Here is a 22,715-nt window from a genome sequence, read left to right as displayed (position 1 = left end):
CGTTTGATAGACAAGCGTGTCCCGTAGAGCATTCTCACGATTTCACCATTTCACCGCCTTCCTGTCAAACTAAGTGATTTGGTAAATTCAAATATGTACGCGCAGAACGTTCATATAATAATAAGTTTTAGAACAATCCATGCGCTCATGAGGCTTGCAAATTTTCGCCTTTTAAGACAATATGGTTCCAACGAAGCCGTAAGCATACATGTACATTTCGCTTTTTTCTTAACACAATTTAAAGTAGTCTTCATTTTGTTTTCCCCAGTAATTGTTTGAAACTTCGACTCTCTTCTTTATTTACAAGATTATTGCAAGTTTGCACATTAATATATCTATGTCGCAATTAGCTTAATTAGCCGTTTAATTAACAGCCTAGCCGTTTAACTAAACAGCGCCCTTCAACTAGCGGCCTGAAAGATGTTCAGCTAATTGATTAAAGCGCAAGGCAAATTACTTGGATTGATTGCTTGTCTAGCGTGTTAACTGTTAATTTAATTTCACTTTCTGCTACTCTCAAACTCGAAACGAAACTATTAAAACTGTCAATATGACGTCGGCAAACCATAACTTTGATGGTGATTTCCAAAAGTATCATGAAAAACAAAAAGTATAATGGAAGAGTGTAGTGACAATAATAATGTGAAATTGACTCAAGAAATTTAATTTAAAAAAAATATTTTAATGTCAAATGTTTAGCAGAAATAACATTTTTTATTTCTGCCAAATAACGTAGTTTATTAAATGTTGTAACAAACGCTACGGCTGAATATCTTTCAGGCAATTAGTTAAATATCGCCGTTTCGTTAAAACGCTAGGCTGATAATTGAACGGCTAATTAAGGTAGCTGGCTGCGGCATCTATATTTGATTAAATATTTCTATTTTTAATGTACGTTATCTTTGACTGGCGTTTGATACAGTGCATTGTGACAAAACAACAACAATTAGTTGAGCATTAATGCGCTAACCTACCATAGTACTCGAGCTTCCAGTTCCTATTCATTGACCATCGAAACCATAAATGAAAACACACTGACTTCTTTCGAAGCTAGATAAATAGATCCTGAAGAAAGAACAAAACAAAGGCTAAAGCCACCTAACATAATTTATCTTTAAAATATTAAATTTTGTAATCACAACTCGTTTTTGAGATGTCTGCAACTCCTAGATAAAGGATTAAACAATTGATCAAAGTCCGGAATAATTCACAACTTACCTATTAGAAATATATATAAATATTTATTCACGACGACAGAGTCGTGGGCACGAGCTTATCTTCAATTATTCTCTAATATTTTAATAGACTTCATAAAAATGTACAATCAAAAGAAGTGATAATCTTGCCATTAAATTTAATATCTCTAAAATAAATGTATAAACAAAAAAATTCCCCGTAATTTCCTGTAGAACGTCAATATAAAATAGTTGAAACTTATAAATTACCTCGACTAGCAATAACATGTCGGAAAACATAAAATATCTTCAAAGTAAATCAATGGAAATAAGGTTTGTAAGCCAAGGCCTTTATTCGTTGAATTTTATAAGCTTAGCATATGTTTGTATCATGAATTATCTTAATTATCGTAGATAAAATAATTATACTGTTGAGATGTTAGGAGAATAGAGAAAGCCAAGAAAATGTGACTACAAAAAGAGAGTAGGTGCAGTGTTGACAATTGATATTTGGAATGTGTAAAAAAGAACGTAGCAATTTTTCTTAAAATGACGGCAACGCATATGGGAGCTTTCTGGTATTGAGTGTCCATGGGCGGCGGTATCACTTACGTAGATGAGCATCCTGCCCGTTTGCCCCCCGTTTTATAAAAACTTCAATTCAATTGACATAAAACTGTAAATAAATTTAATAAACAAACACTTAAGATTCCTCAGTAATTAAAGTCTTTCTTAAAAATCGAAAATCCAAAAACTCTTTCTTATAGTTTTATATATTATAGTTTTTGAGATAAGATAATAATATAATCTTTGCATTGTATCTTAATTACCAGTATGGAATACGGCAGTAACATTTCAACTGTATAGTAAAATATTCCTATGTTAGGAACTCCACATTATTATATTGCACCAAGACAACAACATCACGTTCCCGGAGCATTTTAAATCTGGATAATCGCCTTGTCGTGAGCAAATGTGTCAGCTTACACGAAACGAGGTGAGAAGTCAGCTCACTAGTCATGACCAAATTGATTCTATGAAAAATAAACACAATATTAAATTGCACGGTTTTAGAATGTATTCTATGGAATTTAAAATTTATATTGATAACACTTCATCTTTTAATCGATTTCAACTTCGGGGAAATAAATACAGATAATATAACTTTTTCTACAGTGTGGCACTTTTTAATATTCAACACCTTTTGTCTTCAGTTATTATGACCATGCACGCTGTAAAGCACGCGAAACGTCGGAAAATTTTAAAATTATGTTAAATAATTATAAGTTTATTATACATTGCTTCAATCTTATAAAAAATGTTTTCTTAAATGTTTTCTTTTAGTGATAAATTACAAACATAATGAAGGATGATAGTAATGATAGTAATGTTTTACTAATTAATTGAAGAAAAGAAATGAAAAAAATTGTATTTCAAACACGTAACTAGTACTAGAACTAAACAGACAGACAGACATTAACGCGCGTCTGGTTTATAATATTATTCATAGAAAAATCTATTTGCACACGAAGATTCCTACTCAATGCCGCGAAAAATAGCAGTAAATAATTTGTTTTTGAGAAAATACAATTGTTGGCTGTACAGGTACTATAAATGTAAAGAAAAATGTATAAAAATCGTAAATGAAAATTTTATAGTCCGTGTTTGTTCTGTTTCATTCTTGATTCTTGTTCATTAAATGCAGACGCTTGAGACCATAATGCACAGGTATAGCAGTTAATTTTTACGGTTATCGCTGTATGCAGTCTGTGAAAATATAACAGGGAAGACACGAAGTTATTTTCCGTTGAACCAAGTATGATATTAAAATACTTATAAACATTTCGTTTTTATTGTATAACGTTTAACTTTTTTGCAAATAAAATAACTTTGTGAGTTAAGAAAAAATGTGGTTGTCATTGAGATGCAATTACAATATTTTAAGCAATTTAAAGAAAAATTTCGAATCAACGCGAAAATGATGTTTGCTGTTCATCGACAAACACGTATTAACTCGCTTCAAATAATTACTTAAAAATATTTAAAAAATAGATTATATTATGTTAACTCGTAGTCTTTGTAATCAGGATATTTTTCGTTATAAACCGTCTTGTAAGCTCGAAGCTCAAATGTACTTACTATGCTAATAATATTCAGGCATTCTAATGAAACTAGTAGTTACCTCATCGTGGGCAGTTAACAAAGGCGAAGCTGCGCTACAGATGGGTTTTCAGGTAATAGAAAAGTAGATGTGCTTTTAAATCTACATAATAGCGAAGAAAATGGAAGGAAAACTATCTCCGCTTTAAGAAATACATTTTCTTTGTTAGTGGAGATATTTCTGAGTGCTGTTTGAACTATCTATAGACTATGAAATCGTTGTTATATTCTCATTTACCTTAGAGATATTGCGCTGTGGTTTCCTTTTGTGGACAAATAACCTTTTTGTTAGCTTTGTGTCTTGCATAATTTTCTTATACTTTCTTTCATTTGATAAGATTAAATATATTCGATATATTAATAGTCTAAATATATAATTATTTATAATTAAAAAATAATAATGTAACAAATTAATAAAAATCCCTATAGCATTTTATTTCCTCAATGTATTGCGATACGATAGTAGATAAGACTTTATTATCACAATGTTACTAGCATAAAATGGTTTTTGAGAACAAGCCTTTCTGTCATAATATATCTTTGAGAGCTTTTTCCAAAATCTGTTTCTTTATGTGTGTATATAGTTTTATTGTATACAGTATATAAGATTACTCAAACAAAAATCAGTATAACAACATCTGCCTCCTTGCGAACACAGATGGTGTAAAACCGGGGTTCCTATATTCGTTTCCTGACAGAGTCACCGATGACCGTAAAAAAATAATATATGTACAATCTAAAATACGGTTTTTTTAATTTTACTTATCCTTCCTTTTTAATACCAATATATGAAACATTTTTCTATGCTACTTCGATATTTTTAAGAATCAAAACTGTTTTTTTCTCTACATTTCTCTCTACATAAAAACCTTCCAGAATTTATTGAAGCGGCTGGCCTTCGACTTTCATTTTATTAATATAGTTTTGACATTCATAATTTGTGAAACAACTAAATAATTTAAACTAAACATGCTTTAAAACTAAAGCTTATACAACAATATTTCTAATAGTCTTTTAGCAATTACAGCGATGTATCTAAACACCGACGCCCATATACGGTCATTAACTGATTGGCAATTCCGTCTGTGTATTGTGGTTAATTGTACGCAGACAATCAGATAGACAATTAGTAACCATTTTGATTATAGGGTATAAACTTAGTTTGACAAGAAAGCTTCAGTTCAATAACCATTTGACAACACTTCTAAGCTTTCATTTGTTCAGTATTAGTGAGTTAGTTATAATGTATTTTAGTCACATAATCAAGATCTTGACATCCTAAAATAGAAATAATAATTAATGTCAAACAAGTGTTGAAATTTTTAAGAGATAAAGTTGTATCTTTTTCTCAATAAATACATAATATGATGTATATTATTATGTATATGTGTGGGAAACCGGGAAGGCGGGACTGGTGTGGGAGAGTGCGACCGGCTATTGAGTTACACCAACAACTTGGAAAAATATTGCAGACCTAAAAATGAATAGACAAAATAAATAGATACAATAAAAATATATGACACAGCACACACATCACATTAGCAATGGAAGTTTTCAGTTTAAAAACAAAAAATTTCAATGTTCATAAGGTTTTTTGCAGTTTGGTAAGAATTTGGTAGGAATTTGACAGTTTTATGACTTTTTTTAATAAATATTTTTTGTGTTAATTATTAATATTGATCAATTCCGAATTTTATACAAATGAAATAAACCTATATTGGATATATTTATATAAAATAAACATTTAATTAATAAATAACGTCTTACAATGAAAGGGCCATAGAGTTTAATATGATTAAAACTAAAAACTTGGCGATTAAAAAGAGTGATGGAGAGTTCCCTTCCAATCTATGCCCTTAGTTTGAGAAGTGGCAGTAAATGTAAAATTAGACGCATTTAATATAAGTAAATTTCTCTTCTGACATTCATAAGTGTACATTGTGTTATATGAATAAATTATTTTGAATTTGAATTTGACCTGCATGTCTATAAATTCAATAGCCCGATACTTTACAGCCAATAATCGAAGAGTAACCCTATCGTTGCGTTAAAGATACGTTGGCAATCTTCATTCCAGCAGTCCGGTCGATGAGACCCACTCCGCATATCCTAGGGTTGTCAACTATGTATGGAAATAGAAGAACACTTGTATTATAATTGGATATGAATAATTTTATTACTTCAAATCTCAAGTTGTCGATAATCCAGACGTCTAAAAAAGCACTGTTATTAAAGGTTTTTTTTAGTCATGGACCTCAGATTTTTGATTATGTTGTTATCTATTAGGAAAGTTGGAGCTTCCTGTGTCTGACACACGTCGTCGACCTTTGGGTCTAAGGAAAAACGATTTCCTCGCGCTATTTTCCGTCACCGTTTGTGTGAATATTAAATGCGCACTTAAAAAGTAAGTCCACTGGAGCACAGCCGGGAATCGAACCTACAGACTCTGGGATTGAGTATCGCTCACTGAAGTTAGGCCAACAGTGCTCATAATTAAATATGTATATTTTTATATTATTAATGTAAAATGATTTCCTTATCAAATAGCCATAATTTGACAATCAATGGAGCAGTGAAATTAATTTGATATTCGGTTAAGTGCTATGATGATTGGATAACCGTCTAATGACGTCACACGATTATTGATCAATCGAATTAATAATTTGATTGCGCATCACTTGTCTTATCCCTTTGTCTTCATTTATTGGCCGGGAGTATGATAGCCGCTGGGTCGTAGTTAGACAAAGCATTGTTATACGTTGCACGTTGTTTTAGCGAAGCAATAATTGGAATAGGCAAAAAAATATTCCAGCAAATTCCTCATGAATCCACACGCATATACTGCCTATGTGAAGGAACGAGATGCGGCTCCACTCGTGTGGGTGGGAGCTCCCCAGTACCAGCTTCTTCCGCTTACCCGTAGTCAATGAAGAGCGATTTGAATCGTGGTCGTGCAGTCACTTTCCGTGCGGCTTGATCCCTTGGCTATGAGTAGAGATGTACGGTCTCACTGCATCTTCTATCGCATTTGCAATGCAGTTTTCAGAGGAGTTGTTCAAACCTGCAGCTGAGTTTCTAATCTGACGTCAAGGCAGAATACAAAATATCTCTATCACCTCGACGTACGCTACGCACCACGAGTATATGGAAGCAGCTATCCACTGAAGTATTTCTGAACCAATTCGGCTTCGGCATTATTCTTCCGGGCAATATGATTCTCCAAGGGCGACGGTGGCACTTAACATCAGGTGTGCACACTTGGTGGTGCACACAGGTGTAACATTAAACAAGCAGTCTCTTACACTGTCCATTTTTATATCAAGCCCGACCAAAGACATAAGATTAGTTATAACATATTAGACGCGATCCTTTTTAAATAACATTGAAACTTTCAGTCAGGTTCATTATGTTTTATTTTATTTGCAAAAAGTTTCTATTTCTAAGCAAATAAATCTTTAAACTCATCTTAGCCGGTCTTACCTTTAATTCCGGGGATATTTCTCAACAAGGCCTCATTTCAAAAATAACCCCTGAGCAACCACTTCATTACAAAAGGCTTAATTTTCAAATCTCCAACGTAAAACGGATTTACATTTTTGACATAAGAAATAAATGGGAATACCTAAATTTAGATTGAGGATAAAAAAATTAGTTCATATCTTGATAAAATACATTATTTTGTGAAATTTTGTTGGGACATTTTAATACGGTACTAAGTTTATATAAATAAAACCCGGTTTAAAGACTTATTGTTTAATCTGTTATAATTTGAAGTACATAATTTAATAATTCAAACTTAAAATCGAGCTCATTACGCAAACAAGACAATTTTATTCCAATAAAAATAATATATAAGATTAAGTCCATAACTGGCTTTAAAAATGCAAGTTTTTAGTAACGATTTCACATTGATTCACTAGTATATTAAATTACAGGTAATAAAAACTTATAATGACGCAAAAAATTAGCCTGCGGCGTCTCGGATATCATTACACTTAATTTTTGTGAAAAATTCATTTTGTGGTAACAGTTTCCTCTATACTGTTTTTGCGAGTTTGATAATAATAATATTTGTATAAAATATTTAGCGAGCATTAGTAAATACATATTTTATACACAATAAAGTGTTACTATTTATTGAGGAAGGCTAACATCATTCTACTTATCTCTAATATATAAAATTTTCTTGCCACGGTGTTTGTAAGTAAACTCCTCCGAAATGGCTCGACCGATTTTCGTGAAATTTTTGAAAGGTCTGCGAATCGAACATCTATCTTCTTCCCCTTTCTACACCAACCCTCTATGACCAACCCCTATTTTTTATTATAGTATTTTTAATAATGAACTAAAAAAATGCTGCCTAGAAGTATAATATACATGGCAAAACAACGTTTGCCGTGTCAGCTAGTAATAATATAAGTTTTAGTTAGTAACAATTCAAGTGTATAAGTCGTATTTTTATGTAATTGAAACCATCGTGTTATGAGAACTTTTTACATTCATAAACAAGAATGTGACATATTTGAAATGATTATGTTAGCAGTTCTTAACCTCAAAATGACTCTAAAATTATGAAAGTAAATAAGCTGAGTCGTTCCAATTTTCTTTTATTTTTCGTATTAGTCCCTAGCGTCACAACCGACTATGCAAATATTATTAAAGAACAAAGTAAAATTGCAATGAAACCTCAGCAAAATAATTCGGTTGAAGCCGCGAAGGCTGTGATTACAGTAATGTCAAAGACGGGAAATACGAATGGGAAGTATCTTGAAAAATTATCTAGAAATTCGAAACAAGATGTAACAAGGCATATTAGAAATATAATTAATGCAATTGAATGTGTGGGATGTGATACAACACAAATACCTAGAAATGAAAAATGTTATGGCGGAAATCTGTAAGCCATTATTTTGCTAAATTTAAATTATTTTTATTAAAATTTCATCACAACCTGCATAAAGATTTTAGCGTAACTGAACCTACTTATATTAAAACTCATTAAATTCTATAATAACTAATTAATTATTAATTTATTACCCAATGAGTCTGATAAAAAAAGCAAAAGTCCTGAACGACTATTGCTTTTTTTATTAGACATTGCAGAAATGATCACCAAATTGAGTATTTATGAAACGGCTTATTAAGTAACATTAACGTACTTTATATTAAATATATTATTTTATTTAGAAACGCCACTTTCCAGAGAAACTTTAGTAATTTGCTTGCACGGCGAAGAATGTTATACTGAAATACACCCGGACTACATTAAGAGGGGCTGTATGTCCCGAAGCAGGTTAAACAGGACATTTATATGCAAATGTCCGCTCTGCAATGACAAACCGTTTGATGACGTCGCTTCCTACGAATACAAGACAATAAGAGATTGGGAATACGATAACAGACGCCTCCAAACTGCAGTTATTGGGATAGACCTCTTGTGTAAAGTGTGTGACACTAAGGGAATGAATCATGAGGCCGATGAACGCTGTAAGAAAGGAAAAGAGTAAGTTAAAAGATAAATAAAATTCAAAGTATCTGTTAGGCAAGGGGAAGACGTATTTCTTAGCATTGCATAGAACATAATTTGCTTTGGCTCAAGCAAGGCACATACATAAGGTCTTATTTGTGCTTATAAAAATCGATCGGTGTTCCGCAGAGCATCAAACTCGTTTGATAATAGTAGATGTAACCACTGTACTAATACGGCTTTTATGAGTATTTAAATTAATTTATTTCCTAGGAAAGCCTTGATACAGTGTTTTTATGAAAACAATGTCCTTTGCCTTCAAGATTTATTTAGATCGTTATTAATAAAAGCGGTTAACAGGAAACTTAACCTATAAGTAATAATAACCATTGAAAATATTTCTATTCCAGTGCAAATTACATGATGTGCGCAAAAAACCAAGTGTGCTTCACAAATATTGATTTGGACACTGATTTTGTTTCTAGAGGTTGCGTTGATGTACCAGTCTTTAATTCCATGTATAGTTTTTGTAATAATACTAATTGTAATAATGTATCATACAAAAATTATAACCTTGTAAATCGTAGGAGTGAAAATGAAAGGGCGCGGGAATTTTATATCAGCTTTCCTAAGACTTTAGTATCGCGAGCATGCTCATTTCAATATATCAATATTATTGGAACTCCATTAAGATCTATTATGTTTCTGTTTACGATATTGACAGTCATTTATCTATGAAAAGAAGTATAATTAGTCAGTTGTCAAATAATGACAAATTAAAAATGAATATCATATTCAATTTCATATATGTTTTATTTGTATCCATTAATTGTGATGATATAAGGAGAATATTACCCTTTCCAAGATTGAGAGAACAAATTGAAGAAGTGTCCATACCTACTACGTCATCTGAAAATCCTGATTCAAATTTGGTTTCATTTCTCGTTCAAAATGTTAAAGAAATATTCGGGGCTGCTGATGAACCCACCGTTTTAGTTGACCAGGAAATTGATGCAACAACAACAGAATTTGAAGTTGTAGAAACAGAATCTGTACATAGAGAAAAAATTTTGAATAAGATAAATATGTGTCATAAAAATATCTCAGGAGTAATGGACGAATGTACTCAAGAAAATATTCTGGATAGCACAAACGAAGAAGTAACAGTGACGACAGAACAATTTTCAAAAGACCAAGATGTTAATGACATGAGAATACCTGAAAGCGAGGAAATAAAGCTTAATCCTCTTGAATCGTGGTATTCCAAAGACCGTCAAGAAACAAGTTCTTTGTCTACGCCGAACTATAATGCTTCAACAAAAAGATCTTGTATTTTTTGCAACAACGTTGAAGTGGAGTATTGTGATGATCCGAAAAATAAATTGTTAGTAAACTTCCTTATAATGCAATATTATGTTAATAATAAAAAAAGTATAGCAGATAATAGAAACGTAAAAATAAATATAATAAATAAAAAAAATTAAAAGTAGATAAATTTACAAATTTGTAAATTAACACTATTACATCTTACATCATACCCACTGTATTGTAGATTGAATATTTTATGCATAATTGATTTTTTAAGACAGCGTGAGGTTATTTAGTGTATATTGTATCGGTGTTATAAAAAAGAAGCAAAAATTAAAAAAAAACCTTTCTTACTTTCAGAATACCTTCAATCGTATGTGAACAAGATGAAGATCTATGTTATTCTCAACACACTCCATTCGGTTTAGTCGATCGTGGTTGTTTTAATATAAATCGTAATATAACCACGTATTTCTGTTCTTGTAATCTCTGTAACTACATTGCGATTTCGGAAATGCCGCACATATTTTCAAGAAAACAAGATTGGATAGAAAATGTTAAAGAAATGTCCAGATTAAAACGATTCAGGCGGTCCATTTTCAAAGACATGTCGTGTCTGCGATGTGAAATTAATGGTACTACTAAGAGTGGTGATATTTTATATAGCACTAATTGCTTGGAAGGTAACATGTAGGTATCATACATTTATTTAGATCGTTACATAAATTCTTCTTTTATTGATTCATTTTCGTTTTGACAAACATTCTGCTTTGCTTAAGTACTTTCAAGCCAAACATAGGTACCTATGTGCTCTGATAGTATGTCCGATTTATGTTATAAACATTTTAAGAAAAAAGTAATCGATTTATATTTTCAGAGGGTCCTTACCACTTCAGTTATGTGCGAAACATGAGATTTGCGCAGTAAAGGCCATTCGCAGTGAAGGATATGTGTGGCGAGGGTGCGTGTCCAAACCACTTTATAACTACTGGTGGACACTTTGCGATACTGACCTTTGTAACTACGAGGCATTAGTATCAATTTTTGATCAGTTTTAAAAATAAAAAAAATGATTTACTATTTTTATTTTCATTCAAATCATATTTTTACTTACACATACTTTTAAATAAAATATCATAAGTCTTATGCAAGCGGCAATAAAAACAAAAAATTTCATTGTATATTAATATAATAAAAATACTACTTTTTTAGGATACCATTTATATTATATGTTTGTTACTGTAGAATGATTCCAAGTGGAAAGCTCACACGACTGCAGACCGCAGATTCAAACCGCTGGTCTGGAATATTAGATGTCTCCTTGATAGATTAGTCTGCTGACCAAATATTTGTTTCATCTATGCGAGTAAAAACAATTATAATTTCAGTGTTTTCTCATTGTCATCAAATGTTTACGCTAAGACGAAAGTGTCAGTGACAGGAAAATAATATAATCTTTATTTTTTGCTTTTTGCAATAGGTTAGGAAAACCTTCTCTAAAACGATTATCAGGATTGCTTTTTTTTAAATCTATTTATAACCACACTTTGGTTGCCTAAATAAATACACGTATTACACACCAATATGCTAGCAGTGGTGGTATAAAATATTATTTTGTAAAAAATTCTAAAGCAAAGGAATTTTCAGTAGCTAGTACATAATATATCTTTTCCGCTACAGCTGCGTGATATTACTAGACAAAGTTAATGCAGCTTTAAATATTTTTAAAATAACACTGAGATCTCTTTTATATGTTAATACATTCATGTGGGATTTTGTTTGCTTACAAAATTCTTATACATTTGCTTTTATTGTTAAAAACGACTAGTTTAGACGCAATTTATGATGCTTTGTTCGTATTATTAGAAATTACTATGTATGTGCGTTAGATATTACTTTAAAATTTATTTATTGAATTAATATTGCCTAGGTTTTCTGTTGTTTGTTTACAATGTTATTTTATTTACAATTTAATATGTATTTAGTATATACGAACGTTTTAAAAAACCGTATCAAACAGAACAATTATGTTTGCAACTGTAAGCGCTTCTGAAGTATACTCTATAGTAATAGAAATGCTATTACTATAGAGCATACTTATAATAGTATAATATACTAATAGTATATTTCCAAAACTAAATTATAATAGATGATAAATTTCATTGATTTTAATTGGGAATAAAATACACTTTAACATTTACGAATAATAATTTGCTTGTTACGTTTTGGTTTGTCCACCGTTGGTAATACTCCTCCATCCGGTTCTATTTAATTTGACTTAAATGCAACTTCAACACCTGTCTAACCTTTCTATTTGAAGTTTAATATACTTGACAGTACTCGGGCGGACTGTGTCCTAACTGGTAAACGCCTCCGATAGGCGCATACAAATGTATACGTATGTAAATAATATGTATAGAAATAATTGTATAAAATTATTTTCAACAAAAAGTAGTACTCGCTTACGTAGGCTATTTAAACGATATAGGAATATCGTTTTTTCTCAGCGCAACCGGTCAACCGTTATTAAATAGCTCTCAATAAAAATAAAGAAAATATTGAATGTTATCAAAAAGTGCTGATATCTTAACAAGAGCCTACCTTTCAATATCTGGCTGGCAGCCCAGAATCTAGATCTTTTTACCTTTGGCATGGTTCCAGGGAAAATATTAGGTACCCTTTCGAACTTGACCCTATCACTTTTGAAGTGTTTGAAGAAATGTGAGAGAACTCGACTTACTCAAGCCATAAATTCTTAGTTTTCTTTGATAATAAATTTTATTTCATTTGAGAACTTATAAGGTTTTATTTCATACATCAATAACACTATATAAATTTTACATTTTGAATGGGCTTTATTCGTCTGTAGATATCTTTATAATTTTAGGATTTTCTAGAAAAATCTTATAAGAACTATAGATGGTTATTACATATATATGTTATTGTGAATCTGATTCTTAAAAATCACACTGCTAAATGGCGTAAGGTGGATCTCGACCGCGATTTTCCTATATACAATTTCGATGTATCGCGCGGTATAAAATCTCAACAGATATATATCTATCAGTCATTATCTTTTTTTTATATATTATATATTTTACAGCTCATTCCCCGACTAACATAGTCGAATGTATTAAAACTATTTATTTTAGTTGTACACATACGTTAGTATATGTACAAACTAAATAGGTTAAGAGGCATCTTTCTGGGCTAACGGTAACCCGATATTCTTTCCTTCAGTTTACAGTCTCTTAACCTATTGTTGAACATTATTTCGAACGTTATTTTCCCTTTTATTCCCATAGCTTGTTTTCTATCGCTATTAGGAGTTACAGAATAGCTACGCGACAAAATCTTCCCCATGTCATGGTCCGGTCTTTTATGACAGAGCTCCTTAATAAACTTCGTATGACGCAATCGTCATACGAAGTTTATTTAAAATTACACCATGCCATATTAAACTTTCTATTACAAATAGAGAACGTATCGAAAAACTTTCTAGTATGTCTAAAACAGAACGTTCTTTACTAAGAAAACCTGCTTCTGAATTCCGATAATACGGTGAGGTTTAAAGATTGTTGTATACAATCGACTTATGGTTGCCTTTATAGAAAATGGTTTCCTTGAGCAGTGCTCAGTCGAGTGTACGATGTTGAAGCGTAAGATAAGGCTTTATGAGAGCCTACGTTATCCTATAATTTTCTACTTCCAACCAGCCGCTGAGATGAGCCACAGTTTCGGGAAAATAGCTATGCCATTCGGATCGTTTGATGTAAAATACACTATTAAATTTGGTATTGTAATGTTTATACACTTTTAAATTTGGAATTGTGATGTTTATACACTTTAAAATTTGGAATTGTGATGTTTATACACTTTTAAATTTGGAATTGTGATGTGTGTTATTATAGTTTTTAAATAACTTTGTAGCTTAGTTAGCGTTCTTGTGTTAGGTTGCTATTTTGGCAAATTAAACGGACACAGAAATATCATGCCCTATGATGATGACTTCTATTATTATTAGGTATAATGAATACGAGTCACTAGTAACTTACCGTTGAAGTACTCACTGGCATTAGGAAAACAAGTGTTTTGACTTTGCGTAAGCTATTCTAAACAGTCTACGGCTTTCGCTCTTTATCTGACAAACAAAACATAAAACGCGTTACGCCCTTGGCGGAATAGCATCTTGTTTACACCAACGCCGTCGGGATTGCAAAAATCTCTTGAAACTCCTGACATATTTGATATTACACGTTAAGTGAGCATTAAATACACAATTTGTTACGTGTTGAAAGAAACGTGGAGAGTGCCTGAGGGCGTTTTCTTTCCAACTAGCATGCCTTCTGCGTTCTCGATGTGTAAAAGGGATAGTGAAGCTTAGTTTAAAGGTTATTTAATGACGATAAATCTCTTCATTATCGGACTACAACACTTCCATAATTTTACTTTTTCAGTTGTGATTCTAAATTATACGATACTAAGATATTTTTGTACCGCAAAACTAGGATGGCAGTTATAGTTTCATTTCTCTTTTCTTTTTGCTTTTCACAAGACCTACTACGCACTCGCATTACATGTAAAATGTAGTAACACTAATATGTTACTACATTTTACATGAGATAAATCACCCACTATTGTATGTTAACCCTAAAAGATAAAGTTAATAATTTTGTATTTACCTTAATAAAACTCCAACTCAAAATTATATTTATCCTCTACTATATTCCCACACCACTCATTACCATTTCATACGTTGCATCGGAACTCTGTTATTACGTATCGGTAAGGGCGCAATGATCACGTCTGCGTGTGATTACTCGTTTTTTTCTTTTTGGATGCCTCGAAACAAACATTCGTCCAAAATAGATTAATGATACACTCCGTTTTACGGGTTTTGTATTGATTAGTGTAACATTCGTTATGTCTGTTTTATTAAACACTGTTGTTACATAAATACTTGAGTTTAATGTGTAATTTGGGAAAATTTATAATTTATAGATTTAATTTAATTAAATCTATAAATTATAAATTTAAAATAATTTAATCTTGGTATACAGCCTATTAATTTGTTTTTCATTACATTTTCATTTCTTGAAAAAAAAAAGTTTCGATAAGTTTCCATTCAATAAATAATATATAAAGCAAATCAAAATTCTTAATTCAAGAAACTTTAAAAATATTTCTTATTCATTTTAACTTACTTTAAATGCTTGTTTACTCAAATACATCGAAATTGCATACAAAACCTCGGTCGTCGCTATTGTAAGGGCGTTGGTATAAGAGGAGCAAAAAAACTCTGGTATGACAGAACTTTTTTAAAAGAATTTCCATCGCTAACAATAATACATCTCTATACTATAGCAGAGCAACATTAGTCAATTATAATCCATTATAATACACAATTTAAATATCGAAGACAAAAGAAATATGAGTAAACTAAGAGATACGATGGCAGTATGAATTTCAACCTTTGTGAAAGAGACTTTATAATATTGTAAAGGAACCCAGTTATAAGACGGAAGCATATTCAGGCAGCCGCAGAAGCTCGTTTTCACATAACGTCGCCACCTCAGTAGTTCATTAAAAATATATATGTGGTCATTAGGATCCACGGCAGTGTTATGCAAACTTTGAAACATGTTGTTTAGCTAATTATGGAAATAAAATATATCTAATGGGGTTTAAAAATAATTGTTAAAATGCTGAAAATTTATTGGAATTGACATTCGTTTTTGTTTTAATTTTAAACCTATTTACCCCATATTAATAAAACTATATTTCGCAGATTTGTAAATCTAAGAACTAACTAGATTTTAATTTTATTTTTAAAAACAAGGTGCATACGTCTTAGAAACGTCAAGAAACTAGACTTTTAACATTGACAATGTAAAACCTGTAACATTTCTAATATATTGCGTGATGTTGCCATTCAAATTAAACAAATGACACCATGATCTAATAGGTTTTTCTTACATTGCTTGAGACTCTAGTTGATTAACTAAAACAAAAAATACTTCTGAGTATTATACAAAATTAAGGGACAAAAACTACGTCAAACAAAAAAATTACGCATGTTAAGTTAATTTATATACATAAAAATATGCGTACACTATATTATTATGTATGTCGGAGCAAGGGTGGTACTGTCATAATCTATTGTCATTTATTTATATATATATTTTCAAACGAAAAAAACATTTAAACTCGTTCCTATGACTCGACTATGCAGTAATAGTAGTTGAATAGGCGATAATTAATAGATCTAGAAATCAAATAGATTATTGACTAACTACAACTACGTCAACTAATAAACATTATATGCAGTATAATATATAATAATTTTCACATTATATAAAATCAGTGTGCGTCACCGTTAAGTTGAATATATAAATTATTAACCTTTTCGAACAATAAAAATTCTATTCAGCCCATAGATTGTAGATAAACTTAAGATTTTTTACAAATTTCCATAGCGATAAACGAAATAGTGATGTATATCGCATTTAATTAAGCAGATATTAACCAAATCTCTGTATTTTATCACAGAATGGGACAGTAACATATTACTGACATTTTCTAAAGATTTGTAGATACCGCTCCTTTACATCCGGATACATAAATATGTGAAAATAACTTAGATAACAGACAGGTATCGATCAATGCCAACAATATGAGGAAAATGTTTTTATATAGGTACCTTTAAATTCCAGCGGCTGTTCTATTGTTTTATTTGAGAAATTAAATATACCTTGAGTCGATTTTGATTTACGTCGTGTATTAAACATATCTTTGTTATAAATTCTGTGAGTGAAGTAATAGGCGTTGTATGTATATTAAGAAAAAAATCTAGGATTCAAATCTAAGACCAGCGTTCTGCGTCTAAATCGGCTAGTGTTAAGATAAAATTCTATTCCATTAACATGTTCAATAAGAATGTTTGTCAATAAACAAATGAAACAATCCAATTGACTATCTAAATTTTAATGCTATAAAATTTATCAGCGACAAGTAGATTCCACTGATAAATATACTTTAAGATGCTTACACTGGGTTCATAACATATATTTTATCAGAAACTTATTGTAGCAGATAAGATTGCTGGATTTTACGAGTTCGTTTGAGAAAATAACATGCGTCAATATGGCATATTCGATGGAATCCGGTACTTTATTCCTTCACGTATATTCCATCAGTGATTCCATCAAAACTTTATTAGAAACGGGGCATTTGGCATACTTTTACCGAGTTTCTATATATGTTTGAATTTCTAACGTAGTTTAGTATGTTATACAAATAATATACGCAGAATTATATTTTGTTATAAGAATAGTCTAAAAATAACATTGACATAAAAAAACCTTCCCTTTTTGTCAAATCAGGTTCACGCTGAGATGAAGTGAGACATTAGTGCTGTAAAAGAGTCAGTCGGGCTCAGAGTAGAATATAAAACACTGGTGGCACAGGTCAGGCACAATCTTTTAGGTCGATTTGTATGATTTCGTTGTGTTCTAGGCGGAGAGAAGTTTTAAAACTATTCTTATAGTGTGAAGAGGATGGCCCAGAATGTCTAAGTTTTTTTTATTTGTTGTTTTATATATTATATTATTTTACTACCATAAGATGGATATTGGTACTGCAGTAATCTTTATGTGAATAACAAGGAGTCAGCTAGGAATTTTGTATAAAATTAAAAAATTGCTTTGAGATTTAGTTCTAGTTTAAACTGCTTTAGACGCATGGGGCGAAAATTATAACGGAAACGTCACGAGGATGTGCAGCGATTTTAAACGATTGAGAGAGAGTGAAAAAGGGAAACCGAGACAAAATACACGCTTTTGGTTGATGTATTCGGCCAGTATTTACATATTAGAACTTTAGGTGACAATTCTGACACATCTTGCGCAATAAACGCAGACTTGTGTTTGTATATTTTATTTTATTCTATCATTAGTACGTATACAGTGTAAATATAGTACATAAAAATACATGGAATGATCATTTACGGGTAGATGATCATCTATTGGGGCTTCAACCTTAGTAATAATTAATTTACAAAAAAGTTTCACTTCTAACATGTGTGCTTTGTACGCACGCACTTTTTACATAATATTATATATTTATGAAATTATTTCTATCAGTTTTTGAACCCAGAGTTTTAAAACATAGTTTCATACAAGATTATCATAATAATCGAATGCGTATTTATGGTGACGGTACCTAAAATATTAATTAACATGCAATGAATTACATAATTTTCTGAAGTCTTAACGAACGTAGCAGACGTCCCAATTATTACTAACAGTATTGGTAACAGCTGCCAATCGATAGTATTGTTTCATACGTGAATCCATTAATCAAAAGTACAGTTAACTTGATTGCATCAGCGAGCCTTATTGTTAGATATTTGGGCTATGGTTAAAACCGAAATATAAAGATCAAAATTGATAATGAACAATTTGTATTATAAACAATATAATTTAACACGGGTTTCCTATGTATGTATTTAAATATAATTTAATAACTAAAGTTCTCATACTAATGTTTTCTAAGAAATCTAAATAAAATGTCTATAATAATTAATATATAAGCTTATATCAGAGTTGTATTCAGAAAATATGATTAATAAAAGTAAATTAGTCATATTGTATAATTTAACTAAAATACTCTGCCACATACTTTTCATGGAGCGCGCGCGGCTGATATTGGTACAACCGTCGCAATTTTGGTGCGTACAGTAAAATATTTAACTATAAATAGTTGTTAGAAACATCTAATAAAAATACAACTATTTAATCTTATCTTAAAATATATTATATTAATTGTAACAAAATCTATCATATCAATTATTCCTGAATTTGTGTCACATTCATCTAAGCTCATGTATTTTCTAGTTACGAGTATACATTGTTTTATTAAGTCTTTCCAATAAATTAATAAGCTAACCTGTATGACTTAAAATTAATCAATCCCCTTATACAGATTATTTTTTATTTACTAGCAACATTACTATCCATGACACTCGACGCTCTTACAGGACAAGAAAAGTAGGTTGTACTGTACTCATTATTGTCTAAAAAATAGTGATTTCAGAGAAAAAGAAACTAATACGTGGATACTGATCGAATTATATTGTAGTCTATGTGAGGTTTAGCTTTAACAAATAATTTTTGTTATGTCTAACACCTTCGATCATCAGTTAAGTGTTTCTGGATCTACCGCCAAAAAAACATAAAAAAACACCTTACAAAAGTCTCGCTTGCTTTATGATTTAAAATAAAAATATATCGTGAACGGCTATTGTTCCAAACGTTTGTCGTTCAGACGCCTTAACAATGAAACGAAGTGTGATTGTGTCGATTCGCATCGGCGCGTTTTATTAAAATTTCCTTTATTTGTTTCTTGTTTCTCCCTAACAACGGCTTTGCTTGAGTATTGGGGATAGCATTTTTATAATTCACCCGTCTTTAATTTTAAAATGATCGCAATTCTGATAAATTTAAATATAAAGTTTTATTAGGATTATCATAGACGACAGACGTACAGACAGATATTGGAACCGGATGGAGGAGGCCTATGTCCAACGGTGGACAAGCCAAAACCTAACAAGCAAATTTTATTTCTAAATGTTAAAGTGTATTTTTACTCAATTCAAAATAAATGAAACTTATAATCTATTATAATTAAGTTTGGGAAATAAAGGCTATTGCTAAAACTAGGATTATCATAGATCATATTGCCTATTATTTTATTGATTATTTATTATTTTACTATCTAAATATAGTAACGAAGTGATTTTTACCATCTGTCACTTAGATCACTTATTATGTGTGCGTATTTCATCAAAATACTTAAACGAGTTCATATTTATAATATTATTAATTAAGCTTGAAGCTTTAAAATAATTGGTTTGTATATTTTTACCGCTCTCTAGACTTATGCGCATTATCTGACCCCCCGGGGAAAGCACAATGAAGTAAAAAGCTTAGATTAAATATTTAAAACCTATTAACATACTCACGACATCGAGATCACAAGATCGTCACAATGTAAAAGTTTTTACCGAGTCAAACTCGTGTTAACATACATTTTTACTAAATACCTTTCGAACACATTCTTCTGGGTTTTGAGACAAAAGGCATTTATGCTTGAATTAATTTAGTATTCGGTTAAGCAAAAACGTTTTCAGGTATTTATTTATATAAGCTTCTTATAACTTTACATTTTAGATTGTTAAACATCATTGTTTTCAACGTTATTCCATACCATGCTTGAAATAATTAGTCCTAATACTTTTTTCAGTGTTGTTAATGGAATTCATGTTATATCAATAATTTTTAGTCTTTGAATTATATAAGAAGTAAATATGTGCCTGTGAGGCAAACTTTTGGAAGTCTGTCAAACTGTTGGTTGGTAGATCTCTAGCTAGCTACGATACGCTATTTAGCTAGTGATATTATATTCATTTTTATTTATAAAAATAAAACTTTTAATAATAATTTTTATAATCACATACGAATTAAAAAGATGAACTTTTCAGTAAAGATTATGTAAAGATAGTAAATTAATTACTGACATAAATTTAACATTTGTGCTTCCGAATGTTCATTATGATAATAATGGGATGGGTGCGTATTGGAGATTTAGATAAATTATCCAACATTTGAAAATAATTCAAACTGATGCAATTACACTTCCTGGAAGCCTATTCCAGTCATAAACTAATAGGTTTAGGTAAAAGTTCTTTAGGGAATTTGTATTATATCGAGTGTGAGTGAGTGAGTCTTAAGTATTAAAGAACTACTACCCCATTCTTGGAACATTATCGTGGACAGTAAATTATATATCATCCGACTATTCACAAGATTACATATTACGATTACTATTTTTTGATAATGCTTAATGGTATAAATACAAGACAATTATTAAAGTATGATAGTAGTAAAAAATATTAATCAAAACACTATATGATAAGAAATAATTATCAGGTTTTTCTATTCATCGCAGGATGTCGTCCGGCCACAGGCAATATGCCAGAGCTGCGTCATGAAGATCGTTAACTACACGTGCCTATCGATAGATTAATTATTCGCTAAGTTCATAAGGCAATAAATTGTGCATGATACAAGATGCTGGAAGCTAGCCCGAACTTAATATGGTAAGACTGGCATACATAAACGAATAGCTCTAAGTTTCAAGCGATAACTAAATATTGTCTTAAGATTGGACAAAACATAAGTTTTAGAAGATTAAAAAATCATGAGATTACTTTTAATAAAATAAAACTAATAGTACAAAATATTATTATATATATTCATGTAACTAAACAGAACTATTTGATATACAGTTTATATTTACTTTCTTAACCTTCTTAGTATTAAAAGAAATAATTAAAAAGAAAATTAAAATAAATTTAAAAAGTTTCGCTTTAATACCCAAAAATATGTTCTGGAATGCACAGTAGATTATTTTTCAATAAGGTGATTCGATTTTGAAATGACAAAGAAAAACTTGGATTACACGTTATAATAAACTCCTATGATGAAAAGAAAAAGTGCATTGGGATTCCCTGTCTCGTGGGCAGCTAGTCAAAAACCCAAACTATACATTAGGCTGGACTATTCCGTTTTAATATTTCAGTGGTATTGCTGATGACTTGAATTACTACATGTTCCATATACTGTAAAAGTGATGGTGGAAGTAAACTATAAACAAACTGTTTCCTGTTGCATTTAGTGAATATATTAATCGTGAAAAACTATTTTAAAAACTTGATTTAAATTTCAATTTGTTGCGTTATGCAACTCTCAACTCGTCTTGCATTTGAGTCCGTGTAAGCTAATGGATTCTTTCTGTGCGCAACTTAGACTTATAGTAAAGGATATGTCTAAACGAAACGTACCACCGAAATTGACGGCGTGGTTTGAAAGTGATATTTGGCTGAAAAACGATCAAAGAAATCCCATTAATCAAAACCTCTAATAAACAGTTTGGCTCAAGGTTTTTTGTATATATAACATATAACAATTGTAAATTCTAAATTTAAATAAGCTTAAATCAGAGACGATTGCACGACGTTTAAGAAAATAACGTCTTAGATTTCCCAATAAGTGTTTACAACAATAAAATGTGTTGCCGTCACTATTTGTGTCAGTTAAATGAGATTTATAGTGAATCCCGCCGTTAAATCATTTAGTGCGCGTAAAAAACACCTGTTACATTTCTTAGTATGACAATTCAATGATGTAATTGTTTCAGGAATATTCTTCTTTTGATGCCTTCCCATTACTGAAGGCTGGCCGTCGGTGCCATGACGAATCCAATTAAATTGGATGCTTGAAATTAAGTGCTCTTTTCTCGGATCCGAGAAGAGCGGGGTCATAGTAGTGGTGTCGCCCACTCGGATCCGCGCGAGCGTCACGTTCATTTTTTAAACCATTGCCATCCTTAACTCTCGGTTCTTGGCACCCAATGTATGCCGAACACTCAGGTCTGATTTTTTTTTTTAATAAAAAATAATATACATTCATATTTATTTATGCGCTGAAATAAGGCTATTCTATGAAACGAACGTGACGGACAGAAACGCGTAAGCACTCGAGGGG

At 31.0% G+C, this 22,715-nt stretch overlaps 1 protein-coding gene and 1 long non-coding RNA gene across 2 annotated transcripts; both read left to right on the top strand.

Moving 5' to 3' along the window:
* Positions 1-7,920: 7,920 nt before the first annotated feature.
* Positions 7,921-9,479, top strand: LOC110997756. The gene is made up of 3 exons (XR_006751311.1): positions 7,921-8,232; positions 8,539-8,838; positions 9,213-9,479. It is a non-coding gene; the product is annotated as an uncharacterized LOC110997756 (long non-coding RNA).
* Positions 9,480-9,584: 105 nt separating this feature from the next.
* LOC110997758 lies at positions 9,585-11,168 on the top strand. The gene is made up of 3 exons (XM_022266067.2): positions 9,585-10,186; positions 10,471-10,800; positions 10,988-11,168. The coding sequence occupies exons 1-3, from the start codon at positions 9,585-9,587 to the stop codon at positions 11,166-11,168; spliced, it is 1,113 nt and encodes a 370-aa protein (XP_022121759.2).
* The last annotated feature ends 11,547 nt before the right edge of the window (positions 11,169-22,715 follow it).

The sequence above is a fragment of the Pieris rapae genome, chromosome 3 (assembly GCF_905147795.1).
Source record: "Pieris rapae chromosome 3, ilPieRapa1.1, whole genome shotgun sequence".
NCBI classification, from domain to species: domain Eukaryota; kingdom Metazoa; phylum Arthropoda; class Insecta; order Lepidoptera; family Pieridae; genus Pieris; species Pieris rapae.
Note: the sequence above shows the minus strand (reverse complement) of the source record. Positions and strands in the feature narration are given on the sequence as shown.